The 18,127-nt window shown below is 35.0% G+C and overlaps 2 protein-coding genes across 11 annotated transcripts in view; one reads left to right on the forward strand and one right to left on the reverse strand.

Annotated features, from left to right (window-relative positions):
• The first annotated feature begins 1,689 nt into the window (after positions 1-1,689).
• The window catches only part of LOC138308885 (regulating synaptic membrane exocytosis protein 2-like), a 46,833-nt gene continuing 30,395 nt past the window's right edge, over positions 1,690-18,127 (forward strand). For 8 of the 10 annotated variants that reach the window (XM_069249921.1, XM_069249922.1, XM_069249927.1 and 5 more), the window contains exons 1-4: positions 1,690-1,900; positions 8,985-9,017; positions 12,201-12,871; positions 13,232-14,010. In XM_069249921.1, coding sequence (XP_069106022.1) covers positions 1,691-1,900; positions 8,985-9,017; positions 12,201-12,871; positions 13,232-14,010 — 1,693 coding nt within the window. In that variant the 5' untranslated portion in view covers position 1,690. The remainder of the gene's footprint in view (positions 1,901-8,984; positions 9,018-12,200; positions 12,872-13,231; positions 14,011-18,127) is intronic. The other 2 variants (XM_069249923.1, XM_069249931.1) reach the window with 1 other exon arrangement.
• LOC138309551 (uncharacterized) lies at positions 4,159-5,538 on the reverse strand. Its single transcript, XM_069250787.1, has 2 exons — positions 5,290-5,538; positions 4,159-5,064 (listed from the first exon to the last, which is right to left on the reverse strand). The coding sequence occupies exons 1-2, from the start codon at positions 5,536-5,538 to the stop codon at positions 4,159-4,161; spliced, it is 1,155 nt and encodes a 384-aa protein (XP_069106888.1).

Below are 18,127 nucleotides of genomic sequence, written 5' to 3' on the forward strand. Positions count from 1 at the left end.
GTCTATATACAGAGGTGGTCTATATACAGAGGTGGTCTATATACAGAGGTTGGTTTATATACAGAGTACTATGTACAAAGAGTGGTATATACAGAGGTTGTCTATATACAGAGATGGTTATATACAGAGGTGGTCTATATACAGAGGTGGTCTATATACAGAGGTGGTCTTTATACAGAGGTTGTCTATATACAGAGGTGTCTATATACAGAGGTGGTCATTATACAGGGATGGTCTATATACAGAGGTGGTCTATATACAGAGGTGGTTTATATACAGAGGTGGTCTATATACAGAGGTGGTCTATATACAGAGGTGGTCATTATACAGGGATGGTCTATATACAGAGGTGGTCTATATACAGAGGTGGTTTATATACAGAGCTGGTCTACATACAAAGGTGGTCTATATACAGAGGTGGTCTCAATACAGAGGTGGATGCTTAGGCAGGTTTTACTACACTTGATAACCCTAACATAGTTAATTATAATTTGCTGACTCTGTTTAACGTTCCTGTATTGAAGATATACCAAGGATATTGGCAAACATTCTATATTTTCACCGTATATGTTATATGTCCGTCATTAAAATGATAATTTGGTGTCATGGTTAGACATAATGACGATGCCAGATCCTCCATGATATTCTGCAGCATGACCCCTGGGAGTTACTGTAGACTGGACTTGGCACGCTCATACACAAGTCGAGAGTCAACCGGAATGTATTCCATCCTTCAGTCAGGGTGTATAGCAACCGGTATATCATTTGTCCTTCATCTGGTACTAAAAATCAGCATTCTTGATGCTGTGGTTTTTGGTGTACTTTACTTCTTTACATGTCAAAATTTCTTAGAAAATGTTCATAGTTCATACTGCACAATTTTTGGTCCATTCCTTAGAGATTTGGCTAAAATATTTTTATCTTATTAGAATATATTCAGGCAGTCATCTGATGGATTTGTGTGATGTTGAAAAATTTCTTTCCATACAGTATTCTGTAAAATTTCTTACATATGAAAACAAATTCCCAGTTAACATAGCTTGTTTGATCATATATATTATTACATGTGTATTGTCATTGTCTTGTCTATTTTTTGTCCATGTCCTCATTTTGAAATTTTTGCTTAAATTTACTCGCCAAAGTCCACAAAAATAAAATCTTGTTATAAAGACCTGTTTCATGAAATCTCAAATAAAATAAACAACCATTTAAAGATGCTTCACTGCCGACAAAGCATAAATGATATTCATCACTTGAACAATAATTGGTGGTTTATCGTGTGTGTATATGTCTAATTAACACATAAAGTAATTTATTTTGCCTTTGGTGCATGCGTAATCAGTACTTCATTCCATATAGGATATAGTGCAGCGGATTTTTTTTGGGGTGCACTTAATCATTTTTTTACATTTTTAACTTAAAGTAAAATTAGAAGCTCAAACTTTTCAATGGAGGTAATAGTGTAAAGTAAGTAGCTTTTGTAACTAAAGAAAAATATTAAATTGTCTACTCCTGTTTTTGATTGTGAAAACATACCATTTGTCAGCGGTGGAGCATCTTTAAGATGCATTATATATAATAGGCCAATAAAATTTAATATAAACATACAATTAATACGCCCAAATAAGAAAGTATTATTGCCTTATAACATAATTGAATGCTTGTTTTTTATCGTACAATTCACAGGCAGATGCAAAGTGATCTTGATACATTTAAAACCACGGTGGAAAAAGTTAATGAAGAAGCCAAGAAGGTTGGGCCCCCAAATCAAGATACCGGTGCAATATGTCAGATTTGTCACAAAACAAAGTTTGCCGATGGAGTTGGTCATCGATGCAACTATTGTCATTTACGCTCGTGTGCAAGGTGCGGAGGACGGATGACCTTGAAACCAAATAAGGTGAGCATTAATTAGGTCATGTGTTAATCATCTATTAAGTTGTAGGTCATTTTAAAGTTTTGCATTATGAGTTGTTTAAGGGCAGGTACTGTGATGGAATTACTATCGACGTAAATTTCTTTGTTATTTACGTACATGTGTATTATGAATTTACAAAAACTATCATATGATGCTTTGTTGTGGTGAGCGCCGCCTGTTACCCCTACAACCTGCCCTCCCCTATATAGATTAAGACAGACTGGTCGATGGTTATCCCTAAAATTTTAGAATGGAACAAACCTTTTGTAACAAGATCAATTTAAAAATCCTGCAATATACATGAAGCCTTTATGATGTGTTCCATGAATTTTTCAGAAGCATCTAAATCATTCACCACTGAAGACACATTTAGACTCTTCTAAATCAAAGATTAGACTAGTCCATTATGAAGTTTCAGGGAAGAAATGAGTTAAATTAATCTTAAGAGACCATATGCTATATATATAGGTAGTAATTGATGAAACAAGAGCACTGTTGATGCAGATTCTGAGTTATTAATGTGCATGACATGGAATTCATCAGAATTTAAATTAAAACTTGTTTTGATATGGAAATCGTGAAGTTTAATAACCGTGAAAGAAAGTTACTTTACAGCATCAAAGTGTTTTAGTTTCCATGTATCTGGCTAATAATTTTTAATGAACAATGCAAGTAAACAGTCAAATGAGTATTTATTAAATAAAGATTATAATGTACCAGTTTACCAGTAAACGTTTGAAATCTTCTATAGACAATAACGAAATGTATAAAATCAATTTGGGACATGCTACATACTGTATTTATAAATATAGTTCTAACTAAATAATTTCTTGAGAAATTAAATTATGATTACTCAGTGTACAGCTCATCATATTTCTTTTTAGATATACATATACTGTGGGCTGAATGCCTTTATTGCTGAACAAAGCTGAATAAAGATGATAAATTGATTGATCATTAATTAATTTATTTATTTATTGATTGAATAATACTATGTACAGCTGGTTGATTAAACAGATCATTTTGTTTTTAATATTTTCACTTAAATTCAAATACATTCAAATTTTGCTATCGGGCTTGAGGACAATATCTTTTTTATTCTTTTCTAATTATTTCACTGATAAATTTTTGTGAGCTGATGTCAGTGCTCCACGAGATAGCGAAAATATCGTCCCCTCTGTAATAGCTGAGTCATATTATACAGTATTGATTATGAATATTAGAACACTCTCCATAACTCTAATCCATCCGAACTCGCCTATCAATGGTCCCCAGCTAATTATCTCCGCTATTGTTTCGTAAATATGTACACCAAACACACCAATATTGATCTGGTACTATGAAGGGCAGAATTAACTTGTGGTTTATGTTTTTATGCATTTCATACTTAAGAATGAGAGCTTTTTAAAAAGTTGGAAAATAGGTTGAGTACAGGGACATCTTTGGGAACAGAACATTTTCTTTCTTCTGTGGTTGGTCAAATTCCTTGTTTGCATATGACAGAGTTACTTCCCTTGCGGGTAGGTATTCATATAATGTCACATTGTTTTCACTCGAATGAAAAATGTGACATTACGCTTGCAAACACATGAAGTCACAATCAAAATCTATAATCTGCAAGGGCAGATAATTCTGTTATGTGCAAAAACGGAATTGAAAACCAGTAATAATATTGCTCCTTCAGATGAATTTATAAGTCCAGAAACAATAAACAATAAAAACCCCCAGTATACCTTAGTAATAAGCCCAGAATACATCATAAAAGCCCAGTATACATCAGTATAAGCCAGTAGTCTGGTAAATCAGTATAAGCCCAGTATACATCAGTATAAGCCCAGTTACCATCTATACATCAGTATATAGCCAGTAAGGTGAGTCCAGGTATACATCAGTATAAGCCCAGTATACATCAGTATAAGCCAGTATCACAGTAATAATAGTATATCATCAGTAACATCATAAGCTGTGAATAACCAGTATATAAGTCCAGTAGACATCAGTATACACCCAGTATAATCATCCAGTATACATCAGTAAAAGTCCAGTATACATCAATATAAGCCCATATACATCAGTATACATCAGTATAAGTATCCAGTAATATCATCAGTATGGTATACATCAGTATAAGTCTGGTATACATCAGTATAAGCCCAGTATACATCAGTATAAGTCTGGTATAGCATCAGTATAAGCTGGTAGCCATCAGTATAAGCCAGATAATCAGAATATCATATACATCAGTATACATCAGTATAAGCCCAGTATACATCAGTATAAAGTCCAGTAAAAGCCCAGTATACATCAGTATAAGTCCAGTATACATCAGTATAAGCCCAGTATACATCAGTATAAGCCCAGTATACATCAGTATAAGTCCAGTATACATCAGTATAAGCCCAGTATACATCAGTATAAGTCCAGTATACATCAGTATAAGCCCAGTATACATCAGTATAAGTCTGGTATACATCAGTATAAGTCCAGTATACATCAGTATAAGTCCAGTATACATCAGTATAAGTCTGGAATACATCAGTATAAGTCTGGAATACATCCCAGTTATACATATATAGTCTGGAATACATCAGTATATAAGTCCAGTATACATCAGTATAAGTCTGGTATACATCAGTATAAGTCCAGTATACATCAGTATAAGTCTGGTATACATCAGTATAAGTCCAGTATACATCAGTATAAGTCTGGTATACATCAGTATAAGCCCAGTATACATCAGTATAAGCCCAGTATACATCAGTATAAGTCCAGTATACATCAGTATAAGTCCAGTATACATCAGTATAAGTCTGGTATACATCAGTATAAGTCTGGTATACATCAGTATAAGTCTGGTATACATCAGTATAAGCCCAGTATACATCAGTATAAGTCCAGTATACATCAGTATAAGCCCAGTATACATCAGTATAAGTCCAGTATACATCAGTATAAGTCCAGTATACATCAGTATAAGTCTGGTATACATCAGTATAAGTCCAGTATACATCAGTATAAGTCCAGTATACATCAGTATAAGCCCAGTATACATCAGTATAAGTCCAGTATACATCAGTATAAGCCCAGTATACATCAGTATAAGCCCAGTATACATCAGTATAAGTCCAGTATACATCAGTATAAGTCTAGTATACATCAGTATAAGTCCAGTATACATCAGTATAAGTCTGGTATACATCAGTATAAGCCCAGTATACATCAGTATAAGCCCAGTATACATCAGTATAAGTCCAGGTATACATCAGTATAAGTCCGGTATACATCAGATAAGCATACATCAGTATAAGCCCAGTATACATCAGTATAAGTCCAGTATACATCAGTATAAGTCAGTATACATCAGTATAAGCCCAGTATACATCAGTATAAGTCCAGTATACATCAGTATAAGCCCAGTATACATCAGTATAAGTCCAGTATACATCAGTATAAGTCCAGTATACATCAGTATAAGTCCAGTATACATCAGTATAAGCCCAGTATACATCAGTATAAGTCCAGTATACATCAGTATAAGTCTGGTATACATCAGTATAAGTCCAGTATACATCAGTATAAGTCAGGTATACATCAGTATAAGTACCAGTGGTAGTATACATCAGTATAAGTCAGTATACATCAGTATAAGTCCAGTATACATAAGTATAAGTCTGGTATACATCAGTATAAGTCCAGTATACATCAGTATAAGTCCAGTATACATCAGTATAAGTCCAGTATACATCAGTATAAGCCCAGTATACATCAGTATAAGTCAGGTATACATCAGTATAAGCCCAGTATACATCAGTATAAGTCAGGTATACATCAGTATAAGTCCAGTATACATAAGTATAAGTCCGGTATACAGCAGTTGATGCCGTGTAACGTTCTTCCTATAGCTGTGCTATTGATCCGGGACAGCCTCCCACAACAAACCGTCCAGCTTCTCCAACAACATCTGTACTGTGTATAATCAGCTTAGCCCTAGTCACACTTAAACACATAATGGTTATAGGGCATACACAAACAAATCATCAAATCCAAAATAACAGGTTAACGTATTGTTAAAAATATACCGTAGTACGTTACCAACAAAATGTTTAAGGATGAGGATCAGGCAGGGTTGGTATATGGGATAGAGCTGTAGGCTGTTTGATAACAAAGCTTTCAACATGCATATGATCCATTGATCTATCTGGTAAACAGCGTTTTTATACTTCAGAATAATCGGTATGATGGTTGGCGGTGATCAGAGAATCAATGTATGCTATCGGGATATCGTGTGTGTATATAACTGTCCGTGGTTCACAATGACCCATCACTAGTGTTAACTGATCAGTGAACGACGTCACATAATGACCAATTATATATATTACAACTAATATTTAAAACTCTCTTGTCTATATACTATACAGTAAAAACCTGTCTATATACTATACAGTAAAAACCTGTCTATATACTATACAGTAAAAACCTGTCTATATACTATACAGTAAAAACCTGTCTATATACTATACAGTAAAAACCTGTCTATATACTATACAGTAAAAACCTGTCTATATACTATACAGTAAAAAACCTGTCTATATACTATACAGTAAAAAACCTGTCTATATACTATACAGTAAAAACCTGTCTATATACTATACAGTAAAAACCTGTCTATATACTATACAGTAAAAACCTGTCTATATACTATACAGTAAAAACCTGTCTATATACTATACAGTAAAAACCTGTCTATATACTATACAGTAAAAACCTGTCTATATACTATACAGTAAAAACCTGTCTATATACTATACAGTAAAAACCTGTCTATATACTATACAGTAATAAACTATACAGTAAAAACCTGCCTGTCTATATACTATACAGTAAAAACCTGTCTATATACTATACAGTAAAAAACCTGTCTATATACTATACAGTAAAAACCTGTCTATATACTATACAGTAAAAACCTGTCTATATACTATACAGTAAAAAACCTGCCTGTCTATATACTATACAGTAAAAACCACCTGTCTATATACTATACAGTAAAAACCACCTGTCTATATACTATACAGTAAAAACCACCTGTCTATATACTATACAGTAAAAACCTGTCTATATACTATACAGTAAAAAACCACCTGTCTATATACTATACAGTAAAAACCACCTGTCTATATACTATACAGTAAAAACCACCTGTCTATATACTATACAGTAAAAACCACCTGTCTATATACTATACAGTAAAAACCACCTGTCTATATACTATACAGTAAAAAACCTGTCTATATACTATACAGTAAAAACCACCTGTCTATATACTATACAGTAAAAACCACCTGTCTATATACTATACAGTAAAAACCACCTGTCCTTATACTATACAGTAAAAAACCACCTGTCTATATACTATACAGTAAAAAACCACCTGTCTATATACTATACAGTAAAAACCACCTGTCTATATACTATACAGTAAAAACACCTGTCTATATACTATACAGTAAAAACCACCTGTCTATATACTATACAGTCTGTAATCTATATACTATACAGTAAAAAACCACCTGTCTATATACTATACAGTAAAAACCACCTGTCTATATACTATACATAAAAACCACCTGTCTATATACTATACAGTAAAAACCCTGTCTTTCTATATACTATACAGTAAAAACCTGTCTATATACTATACAGTAAAAAACCTGTCATAATATACAGAAAAACCTGCCTGCTATACTATACAGTAAAAAACCTGCTGTCTATATTAACAGTAAAAACTTATACTGTTATAACTATACAGTAAAAAACCTGCCTGTCTATATTCTATACAGTAAAAACCCACCTGTCTATATACTATACAGTAAAAACCACCTGTTTATAAACTATACAGTAAAAAACCTGCCTGTCTATATACTATACAGTAAAAAACCTGCCTGTCTATATACTATACAGTAAAAAACCTGCCTGTCTATATACTATACAGTAAAACCCACTTGGCTATTTACTACACAGTAAATTCTACTTGTCTATATACTATACAGTAAAACTAACCTTAGCATTTTGGAATAAAGCCCACCTCTGTATAAAGACCATGCACCTCTGTATAAAGACGACCTCTGTATAAAAACCACCTCTGCACAAACACCACCTCTGTACTTAGACAATTTCTGTACAAAGACCACCTCTGTATAAAGACAATCTCCATATACTATTATCACCTCTATATAAAGACCACATCTGTATACAGACTTCATTTATGATCTGTGGAAAGGAATTTATATAAGCTCTGCATACATGAGTTTGTTTTCAAATTCTGAAATATGCTTATGTGTTTTATGTATATATATATAATTATATCAATATATCAATATAATAATGTTTAAACTTAGACCACTTTTCAAAGTCTCAAATTGTCATTAATAACACAAATTTTACTGTTTATAAAGACACTTGTCCCTTTGTCCATCAGTATAAACAGGTTTGACTGCATATATATATTTTGGAAATTGGTACATGTACTGTCTCTATATATGCATACATGAGGTGAAACAAACAAACATTTTCAGTAATTTTAATGCTGAGTTTCAACTTCATAAATTCTGAATTATTTATTGGCAATAATTTAATTGGTTGAGAAATCCACCAATGATATGGGTATCATACAGTGCCTGCATAATATAGCCTCCGAACTGGTCCCATGATCAAATGCATTAAAGTTTTATGAAATATATTTGAATTTCCTGACACAAGTAAGTTGGTCAAAAAGGGATAAACTGATGTCTGTACTCTGTAGAGTGCTGCCGTGTGCATCAATATATGATCCTTAGCTGAACTGAACATTTTGCTGCTGATGGTGAAAGCCCAAACTCACATTCTGCACATATATATAGCATTTGTTCTTGTATCACCTATTGATTTTTGTGCGAAAAGCTTTTAAAATATTTAGTCTTGCAAATATGCTATATAAACCCTCCTAGGCTAGCTGCTGTAGTTTTAGAATATCTGCTTTTCTGTAGACGATATATGTCCTCAATTTTCCTCATTCCTAAATTTGTAGAAACCCCCGTCAGGGCAGAAATCAGAAGCAGTGGTAAGTATATATCATAAATTTGGCACAAAACTGAAAAAGAAACAAAATGAACCGAATTTACAGGAGAAAAAACCAATAAGTAACATATATTATAACAATTAGTTCAGATATAAAGATAAATGAAAAGCCTTGTTGAGTTTAAGTATTACTCATGTCAGATTATCATAACGAGATAATTTGTACTTTGTTATATTTCTGATTTATCCAAGTAATAACTGGAATCTCCATACACTTTTATCAAAACTTAATATCTTTTTTTTCAATTTTGATAAAAAATGTTCTCAGAAATGTATGGAAAAGATACCAATTTAATAACAGATTCTTAGGATTTTTTTTGTCGCATCTTGCCTCATATGAATCATTTTGTGAATTTTTACCAGGTTTTTAATGTTCTCTCATTCTGTGTCTGCTTGACTTCTTATCTGTATAAATGTATATCTCTACCAAACTTTCTTCTGACTCTGAATTTTAGTTTCATTTTTGTCTATGAATTTTTGAAATTTAATTAATGCATGTTCCATTTCACCTATCATTCAATCAATGTCAGTGAATTTGGCATTATTTGGTCTAAATCTATTTCCAGAGGATATGTTTCATTTACAATAAATTTCCACCTGATCTTATCTTTGTTCCAGTTTCAGAATTAATTACTTATATAGCAGATTTGGTACACAATGATATTGATTATTTTGAGGAGTACACAATTATTGTTAGCAAGAGTGATTAAGGGAAATAGTGCTTTGTACATAATTATCTCACAGCATATCAGACAGTCATGTTAACGAAATTAATTTGTTAATGGAATAATTATTCAAGTAACCATAGCCAGAAATTTTCATTACCAGGGACATTGGGAGATTTATTTAATTAAGGATGCTGTTTTAGTTGTTACAAGTTAACATTAAAACAGATTTGTCAATTCAAGGGACTATTTTAATTAAAATAAAGTCAATTTCTAAATATAATATTTATAAAATTATATGCAAAAATTAATGAAACCTGTGATATGAGACACAAGGTCAAGGTCACAGACACTAGACTAAAGGTCAAGGTCACAGACACTAGACTAAAGGTCAAGGTCACAGAAACTACACTAAAGGTCACTTACAATCAAAGGTTAACGTTATATGTGTGACTTGATGTCAAATAAGGTACAAGTTTTAAGTTAAATTGCGATACACATTCATAGCTTACAACAAACTGAAGTTCATACAAATGTAGGTCAAGTTCAAAAATACATATTCACAGTTGCAGCTAATCAAAGGTCAAAAATCAAGGCCACAAGCACCAATTTATATCAAAACTTCAAAAGCAACACTAATTTTGTTCTTCATTTTCTGTCCTTCTTGCATGCCTAAACTAAATGATTTTATGACAATGTCATTAAAATTGGTTTGATGTAAAAATCAAATGTTTACAAGATTGTGATATGTTTTATTTAAAGTTGATGTTTTATAGCCAAAATCATCATAATGAAATATTTAAGGTAAAAGAATATATTGATAGGTATTATAAAAATATTTAAGGTGATAAAATGTATCTATAGATATTTTGTGTTTGATGCTATAACCACACGGTGGTTTATACACAATTTCTTGATTTAGACTTCTATTGTATCTGCTGTAGACATTTTAATTGGCAGTAATTAATTTTGGTAATTAAAAATTCAAATGATTTACTGAAAGTCTTTTGTAATAATACTTCAAATATAATGTCACTTAACTCAGACAACAGATGTATGCATGGGTATCTTGTGGAATGTCCATTATGACAGATGGTCAAGGGGATGTTAAATTAATTAGTAATATGAATGATATATCACTTAGACGTATGTTACACAACGTCTCGACTTATACATGAAAAGTTATATTTTGATTGGCAGGTGTACGTCCAATGAAAAGTTATATTTTGATTGGCAGGTGTACGTCCAATGAAAAGTTATATTTTGATTGGCAGGTGTACGTCCAATGAAAAGTTATATTTTGATTGGCAGGTGTACATCCAATGAATAACCTTGGAGACGCATAATTAAGTACTTGTTACATTATATCAGGGAACGATCTGCTTAATGCATCTTAGAATTACAGATATACAAACTGAATTCACACTGTTTATTTCTTTTAATTTTTTAGGATAGAAAATTTAGTAATTTTCAGTGATATTTGTTTAAATTTGATTTAAGACAAATAGGAAAAAACATATTCAAACAATGCCTGTAAAAAACCTTTCGCTTATCTACCAGTTACTGAAATAATTTTGTTTTTAGTTTTGATGATGATGTATTTAATTATCTGTTTTTTTACTGGTGACCTAATGCTTTTAGCGAGTATCTTTTTATTTCAGTGGTGACTCTATTTTGTGGATACTTTATTTTAGTGGAAGCTTTAATTAGTTTAGTGGATATATTATTTCGGTGGAGTAAGGCTTAATTTGTGTAACCTCAATTTCAGAGCTAATTTAACCTTTCAGTTTCATTCATTTACATTTGGGATTTTAGAAGATCATTAAATTACGCATGATATTTGAGTGGCATATCCCACTAAATAGTGATGTTCGTGTTCTGTATATAACAGAGTTATTTATACTTTCAATTCAAAGTTTTATATATCGAAAAATCAAAAGGATCAGGCAGTAGGCTAGCCCTATTACACCTTTGCCTGTTTACAGAGTTATTTGCCCTTACCAGTAGGTATTGGCCGTGATGTCATGTGTTTTCGAGCGTATAATTCCATACTCTTCAGAGAAAATGATATAAGTTTTGCTCACAAAGCAATGACATCACAATCATTATATTAATTACCTTATAATCTGCAAGGGAGACAACTCTGTAATATGCAAAGACTGAATAGAGTTATCTGCTCTTAGTGGTAGGTTACAGATGCTGATCTCGACTTTACACATTGTTGTGTATAAACATCACATTTTCAGAAAAAAAATGATCTATGTAATTTTTGCTCACAAACAATTGGTACCAATATGTAAGGGGGATAACTCCAAACTTTGTAATATGCAAAGACGGAAATATGTCATAATAATTACATAATATCTGAAATGTGTAGTTTCTTTTTAACAGATGGTGTCGGCATGAAATATTTTTAAGGGAGATAATTTTCTTATATGCAAAAGTGGAATTATGTCATAATAGTAACATTATCTCTAAAATGTGTAATTTCTTTTTAACAGATGGTGTGGGCATGCAATATGTGTAAGAAGAAGCAGGACATTTTGGCCAAGACAGGTCAGTGGTATCACGGTGGAATGGCCAAACCCGTTCAACTGGACGCTCTACCACAGGGAGAAAGTCCGGCTGGTCAGAACATTAGTCCTCCAAATGAGAAACGGCCCAAGATTCACGGAGACGGGGCAGATAAAGAAAACAGGGATGATAAGGGTCACAAAATTATACGAACAGGAAGTTTGCAAGGGAGAGAACTCAAAAGACAATTTTCCTTGGATGCTCAAAAAAATCATAGTGATAGATCCGGTGGTCAGAATCTGACCCCTGACATGGCCGATAAAGATAAAGGGTCACGTGACAGGGGTCATCTACCGTCAGAGAGAGGTCGAACTCGGGATCGTTCTCCGGCGGCAAATCGACACCACAGTGAATCGCGTTTGTCAGAGACGGACCGTCGTTATAATGCTCAAGAATGGAGGAATATCGAGCAGGAATCACGATATCGTCGAGGGGACGCAGGCCGGGAGCCTCGGTCTCGAGATCAGTCGAGAGACCTTGACCATATAGACAAGGGGAAATACTCAGATGACAAACGACGAGATCAACGTGATCCACATGTAGATAGATTAATGGACGACCGTGATAGAAAACGGGAAATATCCAGAGAAAGGTCAAGGTCAGTAAAATATGTTTTTTCGTGATGTCGTTTTTTCCGACCACTTTCACAATATGGACCAATCAGAAAGGTGTAATTTGCATAATTATCTCTTCAAAAATATTTATCTTCTTAGTTTCGTAAATAATTACTTTAATGTTATGTGGTTGCTAGCTGTTTAAAAGTCGTGCTTCAGAGAGATAACAGATAGAGAATTGGCAGAATTTTTCAGGTTTAAAGTTATTATTACTTACGTGTCTGTCTTAACTACAAATATCTAATAAAAGAATCTTGAAACTTTCAATGAAATCATCTACTTTAATACAATTCATAATGGAGGCATTATGATGAAGAAATTCAGTTGTCATTTATAATTTTCAGAGGATCTAGAGAAGAAATAACAGGCCGAAGCAGGGATGGACGTGACGATCGGTCTAATCGCGACCCTCGGGAATGGGACGAGGGATCGAGACGACGAGACGGAGCCGGTGATAAACGTAAGGACCGACAATCAGGACAAGTAGAAAATCTCAACATCTACGACTATGCAGACAAAGATATCAAGGGATCCAGAGAAAAGTTGGACTCTCTAGAAAATGACAAGCGAAGAGTTCGCGACCCTCATGGGAAACCGGGCGGGTCAACACACTCCCGGGACAGTCAACAAAACTCTAGACATTTAAACAATCGGCATCCCAGGGATCGGTTAGGAAGTGGGAGCAAGGACCGGCGATCTCCAACGGTGGGTGATACGCGGGAACGACGGAAGGAACCGGAGATTTATAATTCCCATGTACGTTCACCAAGTTTAAACCGACATAATATACGTATAGAACGTGTAGGGGATTCCCCTACGGTGATGGAAGACCAAGTGGATAAATATCACGATAAAAAGCAACATCTCGATCCAAGTACTGCTGCAACTGGACGTAACTCTCGTAGTCGTAAGTTAGATATCTCTATGTCTAGAAACGATTCGTTAAGTTCGGATCCTTCAGATTGTGCCAGACCACCACCGCCGAAACCTCACAAGCATCGCAGGGGCAAAAAGCTTCAACAGCATTCTATAAGTAGCTCGGACGATGAAATTCGCTCAACCCCGGAGTGTTCTAGCTGCGAGGAACCTGATTTGGAAATTGAAAGCGTCATTAGTGAGAAAGGTGATGAGTTTTATATATTCTCAGTTTGTTTTGTGTGTTTGTTACAAGGTCAAAGCCATTTTGTTGGCCATTTTTTAAATTTCTTTATTCAAACAAAATGGATATCTATAAGTTGATTTCTACAATACCGGATCTATGGTTTGAGAAAAGGTAAGTGTGTTTTTATGTTTATATATAAATTATGGATTTTTTTTTTCAGAATGATGATGGTTTTGCATGAGAAGCATCTCTGCCTTAATTATTGATGCTTATGACAACTTAGTTTACATTGATAAAATTAACCATAGGTTAATAAAACAATATATTGACCTCCTAATGGCTCAACATGTTAAAGATAGTTTAAAAAAAAACCATATACCACACCACTATGAAATAATAACTGTTGGTGATCCAGTGTCTTTCAATTCATATATCATCAGATCAGAAGCAAACCAGTACAGTTTGTTGCCATTTACCAATGGGCCACTCTAGATTTGCCACACTAAAACTGTGACAGTCATGACCACAGTGCCAATCTGCCAAACTAACACTGTGGCAGTCCTGACCATAGTGCCACTCTGCTAAACTAACACTGTGGCAATCCTGACCGTAGTGCCACTCTGCCAAACTAACACTGTGGCAGTCCTGACCGTAGTGCCACTCTGCCAAACTAACAATGTGACAGTCATGACCAAAGTGCCACTCTGCCAAACTAACAATGTGACAGTCATGACCAAAGTGCCACTCTGCCAAACTAACACTGTGGCAGTCCTGACCGTAGTGCCACTCTGCCAAACTAACAATGTGGCAGTCATGACCAAAGTGCCACTCTGCCAAACTAACACTGTGGCAGTCCTGACCGTAGTGCCACTCTGCCAAACTAACACTGTGGCAGTCCTGACCGTAGTGCCACTCTGCCAAACTAACAATGTGACAGTCCTGACCATAGTGCCACTCTGCCAAACTAACACTGTGGCAGTCCTGACCGTAGTGCCACTCTGCCAAACTAACAATGTGACAGTCATGACCAAAGTGCCACTCTGCCAAACTAACAATGTGACAGTCATGACCAAAGTGCCACTCTGCCAAACTAACACTGTGGCAGTCCTGACCGTAGTGCCACTCTGCCAAACTAACACTGTGGCAGTCATGACCAAAGTGCCACTCTGCCAAACTAACATTGTGGCAGTCCTGACCATAGTGCCACTCTGCCAAACTAACACTGTGGCAGTCCTGACCGTAGTGCCACTCTGCCAAACTAACACTGTGGCAGTCCTGACCGTAGTGCCACTCTGCCAAACTAACACTGTGGCAGTCCTGACCGTAGTGCCACTCTGCCAAATAACACTGTGGCAGTCCTGACCATAGTGCCACTCTGCTAAACTAACACTGTGGCAATCCTGACCGTAGTGCCACTCTGCCAAACTAACACTGTGGCAGTCATGACCAAAGTGCCACTCTGCCAAACTAACACTGTGGCAATCCTGACCGTAGTGCCACTCTGCCAAACTAACACTGTGGCAGTCATGACCAAAGTGCCACTCTGCCAAACTAACACTGTGGCAGTCCTGACCAAACTAAAACTGTGACAGTCCTGACCCTAGTGCCACTCTGCCACACTAAAACTTTGACAGTTCTGACAGTAGTGCCACTCTGCCAAACTAACACTGTGGCAGTCCTGACAATAGTGCCACTCTGCCACACATGGCGGCCACACTGCAGGTATTGCTTTCCTAATACCTACAACTAGGAATCAACCACCTACCATCCCACCAACCTTAATAAATTCCCACCAAAAACCTGGTCAGCCAGCCATTTAACTACCCAGCCATATGGCCACCATACCATCTAACCATCTGGCCATGATCACTTTGACATCTTACAAATGTACCACCAAATTATGACCACATATAATGTCACCCGTTACCCATCAGCCCCTGTCAGTCCTGACGAGCTTGCCATTCTTAGAGACTTATGTACCACTTGATAACCTATAGACCACCTGGCCACTCAAAAACCTGGCGATATGCCACCTGACCACCCTAGCTGCCACCTGGTCACCTATAGAGTCCCTGCCACCTAACCACCCTGCCACCTGGCCACCTATAGACTCCCTGCCACCTGACCACCCTGCCACTTATAGATTCCTTGCCACCTGACCACCTGGCCATTAGGTCAGTGTGTTATGTGATAATAGAGTTGTATTGATTTAATTGGAAATTTTTACAGGAGTTGTCATATATGGCCATACAAATCGATCAGTGATAACTCAAGGGCAGGTTAGATAGGATTCAACACAGTACAGAAAGAGTATATTGTATTGATTAAAATCCATTAATATAGTGATGTTCTACCTAATTCACCCCTAAAGACACATTTAGGCTCTTCTAAATCAAAGACTAGGCCAGTCCATTATGAAGTTTCAGGGGTTAGTAACACATATAGTTATAAGTCATACCTTATATCTATGTAAGACAAACATAGGTATAATTTCACTTCAACTGATCACAATTTCATATGATGGCCAAATAATGAATATTGTTTTGATTTCAAAGGAATTACATATTATGAAATACTTTCTCGTTGAAAGCAATTCAATTTCAGCTAGGACCATGCTGGCCACCCCTCAGATTTTGTAATAGACTGGTCTAGTCTTTGATTTAGAATGGTCTAAATGTGTCTTCAGGGGTGAATGAGTTAAACTGACAATTTTAAAAGGACACATGGGCGTATTTGAGATATGTGTTCAAATGTCTAAGTCTGGTGTCAGGACTGGAAGAAATTCAGAAAATTACATACACCGATTTGTCAGAATTTCCAAGTCTGGTGTTAGGAATGGATGAAATTCAGAGTCTGTTGTTAGGAATGGATGAAATTCTGGTTTAATGAGAAAAATATAGCTCGAAGCCTTATACTATCAATGCAGTTTAAACATTTGCATACAAATTATTTTCCTTAAAAAAATCAAATTAAGCTTAACAATTCTTATTGTAAAATATTTCAATGTTTCTGTATTAAATGTTCAAAGGTATAGAAATCTGATTCATTTAAACAGATGAAATGCAATTATGTAGGCAAGAAAAATGCAGAAACAGACCACCTGTCGCCATCGTGAAATCGTGTGGATTTGTGCTGCATAGCTCTATAAATAGATTTGTCATGTGACCTGATGACTAACATTAGTCAATTTTATACAAATCAATAATAATATCAGATAAAATATTTATGCTGTCACAGTATCTGGACAGATGTATAGTCCATTTCTCCATTACATCGTTTATGTAATATAAAGGTTAGCAAAGTACACATACGTGTAAGAAGGAAAATTCCTCTGAGGGAAACACAACAGGACTTTAGTATATATTATATTATTTATCACATAATCCACCTAATCTCCAGTGATTTAGCATGTGTAATATTATAAGACCTTTCATACGTGGATATCAAGGATAGGGATTATTTTACCTGAGGGTCACAAATCGTTGTAAAACCTGAGGCTTGCCAAAGGTTTTACAACATTTGTGATCCCAAAAAACATGACTGCAGGTCAATTCTCCATATATGAAAATTGCGTGATATTTTCAACGCAAATCCTGTTAGTTGTATGTTTTAAATCCAATCCAGCCTAGTTTAGGAAAAAAATGTTAATATTGTACCGAGAAAATAGTAATTTTGTTAACGCTATGACGTCACGAGGCTTTATTGTATGGGTAGCCATGCAATACAGCCTCAGGCGACATGAGTATATTGCCGTAAATCAGCCAGTATTACACATGTAGGTATTAGAAAATTTTGTATATATTACTAGTGTAATATGATCTGGAGCAATTTTCATTGGTTAAAAATTCATTTGTCTTTGACAGAAATAATTAAATGATGTCTCGAAAATGACATGACGTACTGATTTCAAGGACGGCGGAACTAAATGGCAGCCACCGCTGGCTTTTCTCATTACATTTTCTTTGACCTGAAGCTTGTGGTAGTTATGTGATAAAAAATAAAAATATATAAATTTGTGTTCATTTCATATGAGATTTAATAAAACTCATCTCAAAGTTTTAATTTTTGCCCACCAAAGCTTGCAAAAAAAACTTCTAAGACTCGTTTCATAAAATCTTACATGGAATGAACACTCATT

Source organism: Argopecten irradians, chromosome 15 (genome assembly GCF_041381155.1).
Source record: "Argopecten irradians isolate NY chromosome 15, Ai_NY, whole genome shotgun sequence".
NCBI classification, from domain to species: domain Eukaryota; kingdom Metazoa; phylum Mollusca; class Bivalvia; order Pectinida; family Pectinidae; genus Argopecten; species Argopecten irradians.